Source organism: Oncorhynchus keta, chromosome 21, assembly GCF_023373465.1.
Source record: "Oncorhynchus keta strain PuntledgeMale-10-30-2019 chromosome 21, Oket_V2, whole genome shotgun sequence".
Taxonomy (NCBI): Eukaryota; Metazoa; Chordata; class Actinopteri; order Salmoniformes; family Salmonidae; genus Oncorhynchus; species Oncorhynchus keta.
The window spans coordinates 3,786,577-3,803,448 of NC_068441.1; the positions used below are offsets into that span (position 1 = coordinate 3,786,577).

Below are 16,872 nucleotides of genomic sequence, written 5' to 3' on the forward strand. Positions count from 1 at the left end.
TCTGAGAATCTGGGTTCATTAATTTTCCCTAAAAGGCTGTGTCAAACATTGATTTCTCCAGTCAGTGCATACAAATATGATAAAATACTGTATCTTGACAATATACCTGAATAAAGCCTTCTCCACAGGAGGTTGGTGGCGGCCTACTCTTGTGTTTGTCCTTGTCCTCAAGTAGGCTACGGAATTGTGAAATTACATCATAGTTAGAAATGTGACAGATGACTGTACAATATATTGCACATGCACTGACTTAAACAGTTTAACAATGGTGCCATCTACAATAGTTAAGAGACAATGTATCCAATCTGGAAAGAACTGCATTGACCACTCAAATTACAAACATGTTTTAATGGGTTTTCTGGGGGAAAATGGCCCCAAAGGCACAATGCGTCTTTTATTGCTAGATTATACATATTTTTTGATTGGATTATATAATACAACCCCCCTTACTTCAAAGATAACATACAAAAATGCAATGCACAATTGGTAACCAAGGCCACAGTAAACCACCTATTAACCAAAACAAATTTGCCCACACCATTCAGATTATGATACATAATATCTCATCATCAATGTCAACAAAAACACGTTTTCAATGGATGCATATGGCTTCCAATGAAAGTCAAAAGAAAACAACAAACAAAAATATGAATTATGATAATTAAAAAAAAGGGGCCTGTAAAAAAAAAAAAAAAAAGTACAATTGAGACATCCGCTAGTAAAGATTAAGCAGTTGTTTTAAGTCTAGCTTTTGAAGTATGACATTCAAATCCTGGTGTACTAAATCCACCATACAAAGTCTGATGTATGAATTCTTCTGACATAAGCCCAGTGAACCATCCAAGGCAGAGACTATCCCCTATCTAGATCCATGGGATGACAGTTATCTTGTCTTTAGTATAAAGTTTAGCTCAGCAATACTTGTAACACCTCCATTGCCATGGCAAAGGATAAACACATGGCCCATAGACCAGCCCAGCCCAGCCCAGCCCTCCCACCATTTGTCTCAATATAAATAACAATCAATGGTCACACACCACAGCACAGAGAGGATAGGTATTTTTAGAAACATAAAAACTGTTTTTCATTGGCTGATGGCATTGGCAAATTAAGAGTATAATTTGTTGATAAGCTCATAAGATAAGAGAGAGCTTTTGTTTTTATTGGTTCCGTTACAAAAGAGAAACTTCTCTTACATCATGTAGGTTTTACAATCAGACTAAATGTGAAATCCATAAATTGGGATTGCTCAAATGGGGAGATTAGATAAGAGAACCTGAAGTTCTTACATTAGTTGAACTCACCCGTACATTTGGTCAGTTACAATTTGGCAAGTTCTAATCGGGCGAATTCTAAAGCCATGTTTTTAAGAAAACAGTGTTGAATCCCCTCCACTCTAAGAGAACAGCTATAGTCTCTGTGCCGAGTTAAAGTCAATCACGAATATAAACACTTCCCCAAAATACTCCTATGTAGCACATTCCTGTAGCATCCACTGACTCACAGTACAGAAACAGTTCATTTCAATATCATAACTAAAGGCAGAAAATAAACATATTTGTTGCTTCACCCTTTCTTGATATTTTAAGTGCACCACAGCACATAAATGTGTTGTTGTCTAGACCCAATAAGCCAAGGGTTTTGAAACTGAATGATCTGATCGCGCTATCCCCTTACTGTACATGTGGACTGCAGCCAAACGTGTAACCATTCATGACAACGCATCAATTGAAAACGAATAAGAGTTTCATCCATCTCTGTCCGTCACACAATGTGCCTGGATAAGAAGTGTGCTTCGAGGATCTAGATAAGGGTGAGCTGCATAGTAATGTTCAGTTTCCAATTAATTTATGCATTTTATATCTGTCTGGTTTCTTTCTGTTTTATTTAAAGACCAGAGGTAGTAAATAAGGCATTCCAGAGAGGCTGGCAATCAATCAATACTTGTCTTTGGAGAAAGGCTCTTGGCTATCTAATTTATCAACACCACTCGCTAGGAAAGTTCTACTTTATTTTGGGTTTGCTCTTCTTCGATGGTCCTTGTAGCTGTACCGTTCCAATCTATAAACTTATTCCCATATTGCTTAGAGTGTGTTCCCTTGGAGACAACTCTCTTAACCTTGGACACCTTCTCATTCCCTCAATGAAAACATCTCAAGCTACTGTACATTTATTGTCATTACCAATATGACCCACTTTGTCTTAGCACATTTTAAATATATGGTTAATAAGTTGCCGTTCCTGTCTGTTGAGACTTCATCCTTTTTTCCTATTTTACCAAAACATGTGTGGAAGTATAAAATCTGTTCATGTCAGTTCATTCTAACGTCGTTTTTAAATGTTTCTTGGCAGTCGAGCAGTCTGTGTGTACTGTACAGATTGTGTCACGCAGTACTTTGGAAGCCGATTCCCAAACCTCCCTGCAGAACGGTGGGTGGGTCAGTCTTTGACAAGCCTGTAGACGTGGTACTGTGCCCCGTGTTCACTCGTTGAGACCTCAAACACAAACGCTATACACAGCAAGGTCTCCTGAGTATCACGGTTTGTCACCACCTGAAGGAGGAAGTGCGTCAAAATTAGATAAGAAACGTGATCCAGCTATGGTCTTGCAGCAGGTGAGAGACAGTAAATATCATCACTCAATCAATCAACTAGCAAAGCAAAACAGCATGAGGTCAAAAACGGATCACCCAGCTATAGTCCTATGACCACAGTTGAAATGTCAGTGCATTGCCAAATTTGAGTAAGTATCTTGCAATGCAGTATGTTACCTGAAGGATGGTAAAGTTTTCCAGAACACTATTCATCATGTATTTTTCTGGCAGGTGTTTGAGCTTGTGGATAAAGTTGATCATGTACTCGCACATGGGAGAGCGGTGGATTCTGTAGACACACTTCCCTCCTTCCATTCGGGCGTACTCCGTCTGCAATTCACACACAGAGAGATTTTAAAACTCTTACCCAAAACAGCAAACAATCTTAGTTGAGGTAAATCCAGTTTACATACACTTAGGTTGGAGTCATTAAAACAAGTTTTTTTTTTTTTTTCAACCACTTCACAATTGTCTTGCTAACAAACTATAGTTCTGGCAAGTCGGTTAGGACATCTACTTTGTGCATGACACAAGTAATTTTTCCCAATTGTTTACAGACAGATTATTGCAATTAATTCACTATCACAATTCCAGTGGGTCAGAAGTTTACATACACTAAGTTGACTGTGCCTTTTTAAACAGCTTGGAAAATTCCAGAAAATGATGTCCATTAGAAGCTTTTGATAGGCTAAAGCCATGACATCATTTGACATCATTTGAGTCAATTACCTGTGGATGTATTTCAAGGCCTACCTTCAAATGCAATGCCTCTTTGCTTGACATCATGGGAAAATCAAAAGAAATCAGCCAAGACCTCAGAAAAAGCAGTTTCCAAATGCCTGAAGGTACCACCTTCATCTGTACAAACAATAGTACGCAAGTATAAACACCATGGGACCACGCAGCCACCATACCACTCAGGAAGGAGATGCGTTCTGTCTCCAAGAGATGAACGTACTTTGGTGCAAAAAGTGCAAATCAATCCCAGAACAACAGCAAAGGACCTTGTGAAGATGCTGGAGGAAACAGGTACAAAAGTATCCACAGTAAAACGAGTCCTATATTAACATAACCTGAAAGGCCTCTCAGCAAGGAAGAAGCTACTGCTCAAAAACCGCCATAAAAAAGCCAGACTATGGTTTGCAACTGCACATGGGAACAAAGATCATACTTTTTGGAGAAATGTCCTCTGGTCTGATGAAACAAAAATAGAACTGTTTGGCCATAATGACCATCGTTACGTTTGGAGGAAAAAGGGGGATGCTTGCAAGCCGAAGAACACCATCCCAACTGTGAAGCACGGGGGTGGCAGCATCATGTGGGGGTGGCAGCATCATGTGGGGGTGCTTTGCTGCAGGAGGGACTGATGCACTTCACAAAATAGATGGCATCATGAGGAAGGGAAATTATGTGGATATATTGAAGCAAAATCTCAAGGCAGTCAGGAAGTTATAGCTTGGTCTGAAATGGTTCTTCCAAATGGATAATTATGCCAAGCATACTTCCAAAGTTGTGGCAAAATGGCTTAAGGACAACAAAGTCAAAGTATTGGAGTGGCCATCACAAAGCCCTGACCTCAATCCTATAGAACATTTGTGGGCAGTACTGGAAAAGCGTGTGCGAGCAAGGAAGCCTACAAACCTGACTCCGTTACACCAGCTCTGTCAGGAGGAATGGGCCAAAATTCACCAAATTTATGGTGGAAGGCTACCCAAAAAGTTTGACCCAAGTTAAACAATTTAAAGGCAATGCTAACAAATACTAATTGAGTGTATGTAAACTTCTGACCCACTGGGAATGCGATGAAATAAATAAAATCATTCTCTCTACTATTATTCGGACATTTCACATTCTTAAAATAAAATGGTGATCCTAACTGACATAAAACAGGGAATTTTTACTAGGATTAAATGTCAGGAATTGTGAAAAACTGAGTTTAAATGTATTTGTCTAAGGTGTATGTAAACTTGACTTCAACTGTATAATATATACCGTATAATTTCAGAGAGTAAATTGACACAATTGAATTCCCACTTCGTTTAACCTTAATCTAACCAGTTAAGTCACTTAAGTGCACCTCCTAATTTACCATGACGGCCTGACGGCTGTTTTTGTGACCGTAATGCAGACCCAGTTGAAAATGGCCTCACCTCTACTTTCTCGACCACCTGTTTGCCGAAGGAGCAGACTTTGGTGGAGACGGTGATGGTCATGTTCTCAGAGCTGCTGTACTGGCTACTGACTCCATAGAAGGAGCCTGGGCCGTCCTGCATGCCACTGCTGTTAAGATCCGCCTGCAGAGAGGGGTCACACCGGACGAGTCAGATAAACGCTCAGCTAACAGGCCTAAAACCTCAAATAATGTATTTTTTTTCCTTATTCTACTCTACTCTAGAATAATCAAACCACCAAAAGGGACTGTGTGACAGTGTAGGTTTAAATGTGTGAAAGATGTATTTTTCTGTTTTTTCAATTGTGTTTTCAAACCACACATTCCCCTGTAAAGCAGGGATCCTCAACTAGATTCAGCTGCAGGCTGATTGTTTTTTTTCTTTTTTTTTTTCTTGAGCTAATGGTCAGGGGGCCCGACACACAATTACAAATCATTTGTAGACTGCAAGAAGCCCAAACAGATAATATTCTACTAAAACATTGTTTCAAACCTTGCTTACATTTGTATACGATCACGCCTGTCTATTATACTGTACGTGGAAATACTTGGGAACATATTTTCAAAATTCTGAGAGCACAAAATATTAGGAACACCGTGCTAATATCGAGTTGCACCCCCTTTTGCCCCCAGAACAGCCTCAATTCATTGCGGCATGGACTCTACAAGGTGGCGAAAGCGTTCCACAGGGATGCTGGCCCATGTTGACTCCAGTGCTTCCCACAGTTGTGTCAAGTTGGCTGGATGTCCTTTGGGTGGATGACCTTTCTTGATACATACGGTAAACTGTTGAGTGTGGCACCTACTACCATACCCTGTTCAAAGGCACTTACATCTTTTGTCTTGCCCATTCACCCTTTGAATGGCACACATACACAATCCCATGTCTCAAGGCTTAAAAATCCTTCTTTAACCAGTCTCTTCCCCTTCATCTACACTAATTGAAGGGGATTTAACAAGTGACATCAATGAGGGATCATAGTTTTCGACCGGATTCATCTTGGGGGACCAAATAAATCTACCCACGGATCAAATTCGGGCCGCCAGTTTGGGAACCCTGCTGTAAAATCATTCAAGGTGAGGATCAAAGAATAATAAAATAGATTTGTCAAACCATCAGTAATAAATACAATAGTGATTACCTACCCAAAATTTGACTAGGAAAAAGGCATTCTGGGGGCCTTTCTCATAAAGCTCTTTGAGTCCGCCTTTCTTCTCTGGGAACTTGTCGTAGATCTGCCTGATGTCCACTGCCTCCAGCAGAGGGTCGCTGTAGGACGGGTTGGTCTGACCAATGTGGACAAACAGGTGTTTGCTGTACTGCAGGGCGGAGAGAGCGAAAGATGGTCAGACCAGCTGCGATGGCAGAAGTCTAGCTTGGCCATATTGAGTTAGTGCTAGACATAGTCTGGCTCGTCTTGACTATGTGTACCGTACAAACAAAGGCTTTTATATGCAAATAGGACAGTTTTGGTTAACGTGTTTGGGTGCTGTCGTTGGTTTTGGTGACTCACGTTGTCCGGGTCCCTCTGCACCTCCATAAAGGCAGAGTACTCTAGCATCCGCAGCTTGGAGGAGGCGATGGTCCGGTCCTGCCACACGGGTACTGCCGTAGCAGCCGGGGGGAGGGGGGGTGCCAAGGGTTCATAGGCTTAGAGAGAGAGACAGAGCACGAGAGAGACAGTCCGGCAGAGGTCTCGGAAGATGTTTAATTTCTGCATTAATGTTAGGCACCAGATATATTGCTGATGTGTATGTTATATTGGGGCGGCAGGTAGCCTCGTGGTTAGAGCGTTGTCCCAGTAACCGAAATCTGTCATTCTGCCCCTGAACAAGGCAGTTAACCCACTGTTCCCCGGTATGCTGTCGTTGTAAATAAGAATGTGTTCTTAATTGACTTGCCTAGTTAGAGGTTAAATATTATTTTATTTATTAAATCGAGTTTCATTACTGCCAACTTGGGACTGGTCTCATGTGTAAAACATATTTTTAGAAATCATGAAGCATGAATGAATGAGAATTAAATTGTACTCTATACTCACTTGATATAGGTGGGGGAGCAGGGCCTGGTAGGTTTGGGTATGGGGACTGTGCAAAAGGTTTGATACTGAAAGAGATCGATCGTCACATCACATCATTGTTACTATACATTTATGAGTCAAACTTTTCAGTATTCCTTATCCAACTCTTAGTTGAAACACATTTCCGAAATTGAAATTCTACGTGAAACCTGGTTATGCTAGTGGCATGTGGCTTTGGGCTTCATTGGCATGTCAGACAGACGTGGATCCACAGTGTTATGACTAGTGTCTCAACATAGGCATGTGGCTGCACCAGCTAGGTGTAAGTCCACCTCTGCTTAACTCTGTCATATTGCACTACGTCATACACTTAGTGATGCTATTTACGTACTCTGATTGATCGATTTAATTTGATACATATTTGTCCTTCACGGGGACATTCTCAGCTCATTTGTGACACTCATCATTTCAGAGGGCTGCTTGAGTGTCACACCAATGTTCCCAATGGGCCAATTCCGTACAAATCCATGTGCTTTTTCTGTGTGCAAGTAATGCTTTGAAGTCAATGGAAGAGTTTCTTTAAATTTGGAATGACAAACATGAATATGGAAGTTAGGTGATGTCAGGGACTGATTCTGCTGCCAAGTTTGTCTTGAAATCGCCTTTTTGTGTGACGTTTTTACATCACGAATGGCTTTGTGATTTACATTCCAAATGGTCAGAACGGAACGACGTTCCAGACAACTCCAGCATTGTGATTGGTCTTCTCGCTCTCGGGCGTGAAGCTGGCTGTGGCCTGGTTGTCGAATGAGAGCAGGAAGCATACTGAAGCAGAGTTAGTGCTGCCTTGTGCTATAGCTAGACTAGGAAGGAACTTACGCATAGCTGTTGCGGCCAAGCCCAGGAATCCTTCCCGGGTTGAGCTCTAGAACCAGCCTGATGTGCACAAATGCGATCCGTTAAACGTGCCAAAGAGAACCCACCACTCCACACCAAGTGTCAATCAATCAATCAAGCGCACAGTCCAAACATACAACCTGAACCTGTCACTCAACAGATGGTTAAGTCATACTCACTCCTGAGAGGGGCCAGGTTGTCCTGGGATAGGGCCTGGCCAAAACTGTAAGGCGAAGATGACAGAATCAGTTGCTCAGGTAATGTACATTATTGTACTGTTTTCACAGCCTGCATCAATTACTAGTATAACAATAATGTTTAAATACTTGTAAATAGTGTCAATGCAGAGAGGGCAATCATTGAAATCTCAAACCCAGTGTAGAAGGGCTCACCCTGGCTTGCGGGGGGTAGGGGGAATGGGGCAGCGGGGGTAGCTGGCTCTTGATCAGGCTCGGTGACACAATCTGAGCAGACGACAGTGCTGCCATGTTCTGGAGGGCCTTGTCTTTAGACGCCTGGTCCTGTGGACGAGAAGGGAGAGGTGAGGGAGATGCACCACTAGGGGGCAGTCTAATACCTAGTACATACACTGAGTGTGCAAAACATTAAGGACACCTTTTATAATATTGAGTTGATTTTAAAAAGTGACATCCAATAAAAGATCATAGCTTTCACAGGTATTCACCTGGTCGGACTGTCATGGTCAGCAGGTGTTCTTAATGTTTTGTACACTGGCGTGTCATAACTACTAGGCAACTCACAGTGCCCCAAGAGAAACACAGTTGGTTTAATAGTCATACAAAAACAGTTACAACTAAACTCAGCAAAAAAAGAAACGTCCTCTCACTGTCAACTATTTTTAGCAAACGTAAATATTTGTATGAACATAAGATTCAACAACTGAGACATAAACTGAACAAGTTCCACAGACATGTGACTAACAGAAATTGAATAATGTGTCCCTGAACAAAGGGGAGGGGGTCAAAATCAAAAGTAACAGTCGGTATCTGGTGTGGCCACCAGCTGCATCAAGTACTGCAGTGCATCTCCTCCTCATGGACTGCACCAGATTTGCCAGTTCTTGCTATGCTGTGACACACCTCCCCACACCATGACGGACCCTCCACCTCCAAATCGATCACGCTCCAGAGTACAGTCCTCAGTGTAACCCTCATTCCTTTGACGACAAAAGTGAATCTGACCGTCACCCCTGTGAGACAAAACCGCGACTCGTCAGTGAAGAGCACTTTTTTTCCAGTCCTGTCTGGTCCAGCGACGGTGGGTTGTGCCCATAAGCGACATTGTTGCCGGTGATGTCTGGTGAAGACCTGCCTTACAACAGGCCTACAAGCCCTCAGTCCAGCCTCTCTCAGCCTATTGTGGACAGTCTGAGCACTGATGGAGGTATTGTGCGTTCCTGGTCTAACTCGGGCAGTTGTTGCCAACCTGTATCTGTCCCGCAGGTATGATGTTCGGATGTACCGATCCTGTGCAGTTGTTGTTACATGTGGTCTGCCACTGCGAGGACGATCAGCTGTCCGATCTGTCTCCCTGTACCACTGTCTTAGGCGTCTCTACAGTACAGATATGGCAATTTATTGCCCTGGCCAGTCCTCGTGCCTCCTCGCAGCATGCCTAAGGCACGTTCACACAGATGAGCAGGGACCCTGGGCATCTTTCTTTTGGTGTTTTTCAGAGTCCGTAGAAAGGCCTCTTTAGTGTCCTAAGTTTTCAGAACTGTGACCTTAATTGCCTACCGTCTGTAAGCTGTTCGTTCCATAGGTGCATGTTCATTAATTGTTTATGGTTCATTGAACAAGCATGGGGAAACCGTGTTTAAACCCTTTAACAATGAAGATCTGTGAAGTTATTTGTATTCTTACAAATTATCTTTGAAAGACTGGGTCCTGAAAAAGGGACGTTTCTTTTTTTGCTCAGTTTATTACTACTATCACAACATTTTATTCTGTAATCTAAAATATCAGAGCTTTTTATGTACTCTCATTAGGCTCTTAAATAAACATACAACACAGCTGAGTCTTGAAAATGAACACTTTGCAGCAACAACGTTTTGGAGTACTACTTGGCTACAGTAATTGAAAAGAAGCCGTGAAGAGAACATCTAAACACTGGTATGATTAATTATACCATTCAACAATGCGCAGATGAAAAAGCTTTCAAGCCACATAATCAAACAGAACATTCCAGGAGTCACATGATTCTAATTTAGCCGAGACTTTGAAGGAAAACATCCTTCAGAAAGAGTTTGTCTCTGAGAGAATCTGGTTGACGCCACCACTCTCATTATGGAAAAAGACAAAATAGGAAATACGACTGCAATAGAAAAAAATCCTCCGTTTCATAACGCTGCATTGACAAATGCACTGTATTTGGTCAGATTGCAGTTGATTTGTCTGGAATGTTCTGCTGATTTGTAATTGCCAGAGATATAAAAATCAAGCGTAGATGGTTATGGTTAAGCTTGGCATGTTTGTACCTGGACATTCAAGAGCATTCGGCCCGACTTGTACGTTTACCCCAACAATAATGCTTAAACGTCACTTTCGGTGTGCATCTCACAACTTCCACAGATCCAGTATCTGACACACTATAGCAATATCACGAAACTAGTGTCACGGCACAAAGTACAGAGGGGACAGTTAAGTTGCATTACACTCCCCACGATTATTTGGTATGGGAGCTGTGAATCAAAGTGATATCAGGACCCCTGTCAGAAATAGAGAGGGGGGGGGCAATGCCTTTTGGTGTAGTTGCACAGGGATGAGAATTTGACATTTTCTAGGGTGAGAAACAGCATATCCTACATTAGCCTTGTTGGGTAGTATTACTACATGTCTTGAAAAGGGAATGAAATGTGTCTGTAAAAGCAGAAGAAATCTGACCTAAAGAGTTTTCAAATGAAAAAACTTTAGCGTTAACAAAGTAAAATGAAAGTCACAAAAACACAGGTCGTGTGTGGAACAGGTAGCAGTGATTTGCATTAATTAATTTGTTCCTTCATTCGGTAGTGGTGATTTGCAGTACAGTATAATTAAGCAATAAGGCCCAAGAGGGTGTGTTATATGGCCAATATACCATAGCTAAGGGATGTTCTTAGGTTACGACTCAATGCGGAGTGCCTAGACACAGCCCTTCCCCGTGGTATATTGGCCATATACCAAAAACCTCCGAGGTGCCTTATTGCTATTATAAACTGGTTACCAATGTGATAAAGAGCAGTAAAAATAAATGGTTTGTCATACCCATGGTATACGGTCTGATATACCATGGCTCTCAGCCAATCAGCATTCAGGGCTCGAACCACCCAGTTTATAACCGACTATAGACTCCGGCCAGATGCAGGAACACGGGCAACGTTTGTTTTCTCTACAATATTACAATGTACTGTAATGATTCGAGCACTAAATGGTGTAAGTGCATCCCTAGGTTAAATAGCACAGTACACATTGGTGGTGAATGGGGTCTTCTAATATAAAGCTCCCTGAACTTATGCGCTACAAATGCTTTGCCTCAGAATTAGACAAGAAAATCACATTGAAATGAATTCCAATATTATCTAAGTGACGCTCAATGGAATCAAAGCGTGATGTTTATCTGAATGAGGCCGATGCCTTAACGTTCTCTTGGATTACAATAGCCTATGGACATGGAACTGATATGAAATGTTTGCTAATGCTGCTGCAAACCTTCCTTGTGTTTATGTATTTAGCAGACACTGAACAAGCGTTACAAAGAAGGCCTGGCTTGTGAGAGGAAAGTGTATCTCAGAAGACGCAGCCCCCGGAGAAGCAGAATCCCCCTGCACAAGCAAGCTGCTCAGTGTTTAGCACAATCAGGTACGATGCACATCAATGTGGTTCCAAGCACACACATTCCCCATTTAAGCATTTATTTTATTATGGGATAGCAGTCGGGGTTGGGTTGCCATGCCAGCAGAGGGCATTAGCAGAGTGGACAATGCACTGGCACCGCCAAGCAGGGGGGAAGCAAATCGCAAAAGTCAAATCCACTTACCAAATTCATGGCCTGAATCAAAGGAAAGAGAAACGATTAGTATACACATCTAACTGCATATACCTAAATGGATATGCTGATAGACTATGGGCTTGCTTATAGGCTGTGTCAGTACATACTAAATACAGCAATAATAAAGTTCAAGATGTACTGTAGGCCACTAGGATGTTGAAATAAGAATGTTCTTAGCCCTGAAGAAAAGTTTGACACTTTAACTAAAAGACAATAGGTGGAATGCATTATGATGCACTCAAATGCATTATAAGACTTCATAATGACTTATCTCCTTTTGAGCCTGTTGAATGTGTGTATATATAGACTGCTCAAAAAAATAAAGGGAACACTTAAACAACACAATGTAACTCCAAGTCAATCACACTTCTGTGAAATCAAACTGTCCACTTAGGAAGCAACACTGATTGACAATAAATTTCACATGCTGTTGTGCAAATGGAATAGACAACAGGTGGAAATTATAGGCAATTAGCAAGACACCCCCAATAAAGGAGTGGTTCTGCAGGTGGTGACCAGAGACCACTTCTCAGTTCCTATGCTTCCTGGCTGATGTTTTGGTCACTTTTGAATGCTGGCGGTGCTTTCACTCTAGTGGTAGCATGAGACGGAGTCTACAACCCACACAAGTGGCTCAGGTAGTGCAGCTCATCCAGGATGGCACATCAATGCAAGCTGTGGCAAGAAGGTTTGCTGTGTCTGTCAGCGTAGTGTCCAGAGCATGGAGGTGCTACCAGGAGACAGGCCAGTACATCAGGAGACTTGGAGGAGGCCGTAGGAATGCAACAACCCAGCAGCAGTACCGCTACCTCCGCCTTTGTGCAAGGAGGAGCAGGAGGAGCACTGCCAGAGCCCTGCAAAATGACCTCCAGCAGGCCACAAATGTGCATGTGTCTGCTCAAACGGTCAGAAACAGACTCCATGACGGTGTGAGGGCCCGACGTCCACAGGTGGGGGTTGTGCTTACAGCCCAACACCGTGCAGGATGTTTGGCATTTGCCAGAGAACACCAAGATTGGCAAATTCGCCACTGGCGCCCTGTGCTCTTCACAGATGAAAGCAGGTTCACACTGAGCAGACGTGACAGAGTCTGGAGACGCCGTGGAGAACGTTCTCCTGCCTGCAACATCCTCCAGCATGACCGGTTTGGCGGTGGGTCAGTCATGGTGTGGGGTGGCTTTTCTTTGGAGGGGCCGCACGGCCCTCCATGTGCTCGCCAGAGGTAGCCTGACTGCCATTAGGTACCGAGATGATGAGATCTTCAGACCCCTTGTGAGACCATATGCTGGTGCGGTTGGCCCTGGGTTCCTCCTAATGTAAGACAATGCTAGACCTCATGTGGCTGGAGTGTGTCAGCAGTTCCTGCAAGAGGAAGGCATTGATGCTTTGGACTGGCCTGCCCGTTCCCCAGACCTGAATCCAATTGAGCACATCTGGGACATCATGTCTCGCTCCATCCACCACCACAGACTGTCCAGGAGTTGGCGGATGCTTTAGTCCAGGTCTGGGAGGAGATCCCTCAGGAGACCATCCGTCACCTCATCAGGATCATGCTCAGGCGTTGTAGGGAGGTCATACAGGCACGTGGAGGCCACACACACTACTGAGCCTCATTTTGACTTGTTTAAAGGACATTACATCAAAGTTGGATTAGCCTGTAGTGTGGTTTTCCACAAATTGAGTGTGACTCCAAATCCAGACCTCCATGGGTTGATAAATTTGATTTCCATTGATAATTTTTTGTGTGATTTTGTTGTCTATATAAAGAAAAAAGTATTTTATAAGAATATTTCATTCATTCAGATCTAGGATGTGTTATTTTTATTTTTTTGAGCAGTGTGTGTATGTGTGTAATATATATTTTTTTATATATTTCCCCATACAAGGCAGAACATAGTACGAGTTAATAATGAAACATCATAAGTACGAGTTAATAATGAAACATCATAAGCACTTACAACAGGTAATCATTTATTATATCTTTTGGTTCTTAGTTTGTGAGCTGCAGATATCTCGCATCATTAAACTCACTACAAAGACTAGAGCAGAACACGATACCAACTTACATAGTTATCGCTTACATAGTTATCGCTAAATAACCTAGAAGGAGCCATGAATAAATCAAGGGATATCGACATCAAAGGGGAGCCAAATTTAACTATGGGACAGGAACTACGCAAGTAGGGCCAATAATGTAGGGAATATCCCCCTCATGGGGAAAAAGAAATGTCCAAACATTGGGGTGATAAAATAATGGGGGGGTTCCCTATCTTATCAGATTCTCTCTACTAGATGCGGTCAACTAGAATACTTCCTGTCTTAATAAATAGAGAAGTCTAAAGGTCCAATAAACTTCCAATAAAGGCAAATAGTGAACTACCAATTGCATTTTTTGCTAAATTATTCATTTAATACACTTTAACGCAATTTCCTCAGGCAAATTTATTTAACTAGGCAAGTCATTTAAGAACAAATTCTTATTTACAATGGCCTACCAGTGAACTACCTTGCTGAACGACAGACCTTGTCACCTCTGGGATTTGATCCAGCAACCTTTCGGTTACTGGCCCAACACTCTAACCACTAGGCTACCTGCCGCCCCAAAACGTTGATTCACTTTGTGTTATGTTTGCAGTTGTTTTCGGGTTGAGGGATAGATTACAGACCTAGAGTTGGATGAGGATTGATATAACAAACACCTGCCTGCCATCCTTCAATGGACAAAAGACAAGTGGCATATATTCTGCTGAATAGAAGCTTAGAAACATCAAACTCAAAGGAGAATCAGGTTTGAAGGAATAAGTTCTACTCAATATGGTCTAGAAGTGGAATAGAAGTATACAGCTAACACAGTTGTTCTAAGCATACTGCTCTAGTAGTGTAAACATGCATGCAGGTTTCAATATAACATTTAGCTCTAGGTCTTTGCACACAGTTGGAGTAGTTAACTCTCATACAGGAGGACATTCCGATAGATCCAATGGAGATTGGGGTCAGAGCGGAGAGAAGGGTTGAAGGCAGAGGAAGAGCTGAGGAAAGCCTATCGGCAGAAGCATGGCTGGCATAGGTACAGTAGGGACAGACGTGGAGCTGTAGCGACAACGCCATCATGTGCCAACACCTTTCACCATAGACAGATCATACTGCTCATAGCATTGCTCTAGGCTACACCACAGGCTGAGTTACTGTATACATGACAAGCAGTAGAATGAAGCCGGCTCATGCTATAATATCATTTCTTTACAGCTTTGTACTGTACTAAACGTTGATGTATTTCAATGGTCAAAAGATGACCATGTTTTTAGCCTGTAGCTCTCTGTGCCGTGCATGCATGGTAGCTACTAGCTTTAGCATGGTAGCTACTAGCTTTAGCATGGTAGCTATTCTCCCCCAAACACGTTAGCCTAAATGATGAGTCATGCAGTGACCTCAAGCCCATACACCCCCCTATGCAGACTGAGAGTCTCGCACTGTGCTATTTGCCACCACTGGTATTTTCTAGTCATGGAGCACCAATCCATGTATGGCTGTAATAGGAACTAAAGTGCACAAAATGGAGCTAATTGGTTAGCGCAAAGCAAAGCCTTGACCCGCCCTGCCCAGCCCGCAGAGAAGCGCATACCTTCAGCTTTGACTGGATCTCGCGAGATTTTCTCCGGGCGAGAACTTGCAAATGGCTAGAAACCTGCAGAGGAGAAGAGCCAAGAGGGAAAGAGAAAAGGAGACAGAGAGAAGAGAAGAGAAGAGAAGAGAGGCCATAACCAAAGAGGAAAGAGATGCCCAGTCACAGTTGGCTGGAGGCCCGTTCGGTAGCACCTACCTTGATACCTGCTTGGTATTCTCGAACTTTCTTCCGTGCTAACACCTGTATGTGACTAGATACCTAAAGGGGTGCGAGACAGTTTTAAGCATCACACACACACACACACAGAGATGCATGCCTGCTCGCGCGCTTACATACAAACACACAATATTATACAGATACTCAAACATTAAATGAATGCAATTCACACGCTACTTTAAAAAATATATATACACATTATTTATATATATTTGATTTGTTTTGGATGGTGTTATGTCTTTAATACAAAAGACAGTCCAATCTCATTTCTACAAACTAAAAGTGCACAATTGGCCGAGTTCTTACCGCAAAACATATTTGTTTAGTTCCCAGTTTCTACATGTTAAATCTGCAGTATATCTAACATGTCTTGTAGTTTCTCCAGCCTCAAGACTTCTAACAATAAATTGAGGTAAAATGAAGTCCGTATAAATGTTTGAGTCTGAATGGTTAATTGGTTTTATCAGCCCATTGCTCTAAAAATAAAAATCTAATATTGATACCTGCTTTCTTGTGCGGGTTTTGCCTGTCCTCAGCTTGATGTACCTGGCTATCAACTCATTGCGACCTGGAATAGGGAGAAGAATTCCATGAAAAAATACAGCATGCAAAAGAGACAAATCTGATTCACACATTTTAGGCGTTCATTTGTGAAACATTGGCTTTTCTAGAGCTGGTACACAAATAATCAAGGAGTGGGCATGATCTATGATCAGCTAAGCATTTTCCACCCTAGGGTTGTTCAGATTCGGGAAAGGAAAAGACTGATCCTAGATCTGTGTCTTGGTGCAACTTTTATCATGGCTCCGGATGAAAGTTGCCCATGATTTTACACAACAAACACAAGGTGGAGCTAAAGTGTATATGCGGCTAAATATCTAAATACAAGGTGAAGCACACCATTCATCTCCCAAAAGGTGGTTCTTAGGAACACACAGATTACCCAACCTTTCAGTCAGTGGGTGAACATTCCTATATACCACTGAGACATGGCTAGTATTTTTTTGGTATTTTTTACAAGCTTATAATACAACTGCGACTGACTGTTTCAACAGCTTTCTTTTTCTTTATTTCATTAGCGTGTTTGACTTTTAGATCAAGCGGTCACATAATTACAGACGCAGTACTTGAAAAACGTGTTTGTTCTCTTTAAAAAAAAAAAAAATGTATTGTAACATCTACACTCGACATTCTGCACAAACAGGTCGGCAACGAAGTGCCTTCTATTCTTGGCTTTAAAAGCCTTTAGTCCTGACAGATGATAGGGGCTTCAAAAGGGTTACTTTTTATTTGAATGCAACT

At 42.2% G+C, this 16,872-nt stretch overlaps 1 protein-coding gene across 9 annotated transcripts in view; it reads right to left on the reverse strand.

Moving 5' to 3' along the window:
- Positions 1-328: 328 nt before the first annotated feature.
- Positions 329-16,872, reverse strand: part of LOC118399957 (transcriptional enhancer factor TEF-5-like) — a 39,449-nt gene continuing 22,905 nt past the window's right edge. For 2 of the 9 annotated variants that reach the window (XM_052473238.1, XM_052473239.1), the window contains 13 exons: positions 16,074-16,138; positions 15,550-15,612; positions 15,352-15,414; positions 11,718-11,729; positions 8,075-8,203; positions 7,862-7,905; positions 7,665-7,721; positions 6,807-6,871; positions 6,279-6,415; positions 5,911-6,084; positions 4,745-4,888; positions 2,772-2,924; positions 329-2,553 (listed from right to left, as the gene is read on the reverse strand). In XM_052473238.1, the coding sequence (XP_052329198.1) occupies positions 2,440-2,553; positions 2,772-2,924; positions 4,745-4,888; positions 5,911-6,084; positions 6,279-6,415; positions 6,807-6,871; positions 7,665-7,721; positions 7,862-7,905; positions 8,075-8,203; positions 11,718-11,729; positions 15,352-15,414; positions 15,550-15,612; positions 16,074-16,138 (1,220 nt within the window). In that variant the 3' untranslated portion in view covers positions 329-2,439. The remainder of the gene's footprint in view (positions 2,554-2,771; positions 2,925-4,744; positions 4,889-5,910; positions 6,085-6,278; positions 6,416-6,806; positions 6,872-7,664; positions 7,722-7,861; positions 7,906-8,074; positions 8,204-11,717; positions 11,730-15,351; positions 15,415-15,549; positions 15,613-16,073; positions 16,139-16,872) is intronic. The other 7 variants (XM_035796225.2, XM_035796223.2, XM_052473240.1 and 4 more) reach the window with 7 other exon arrangements.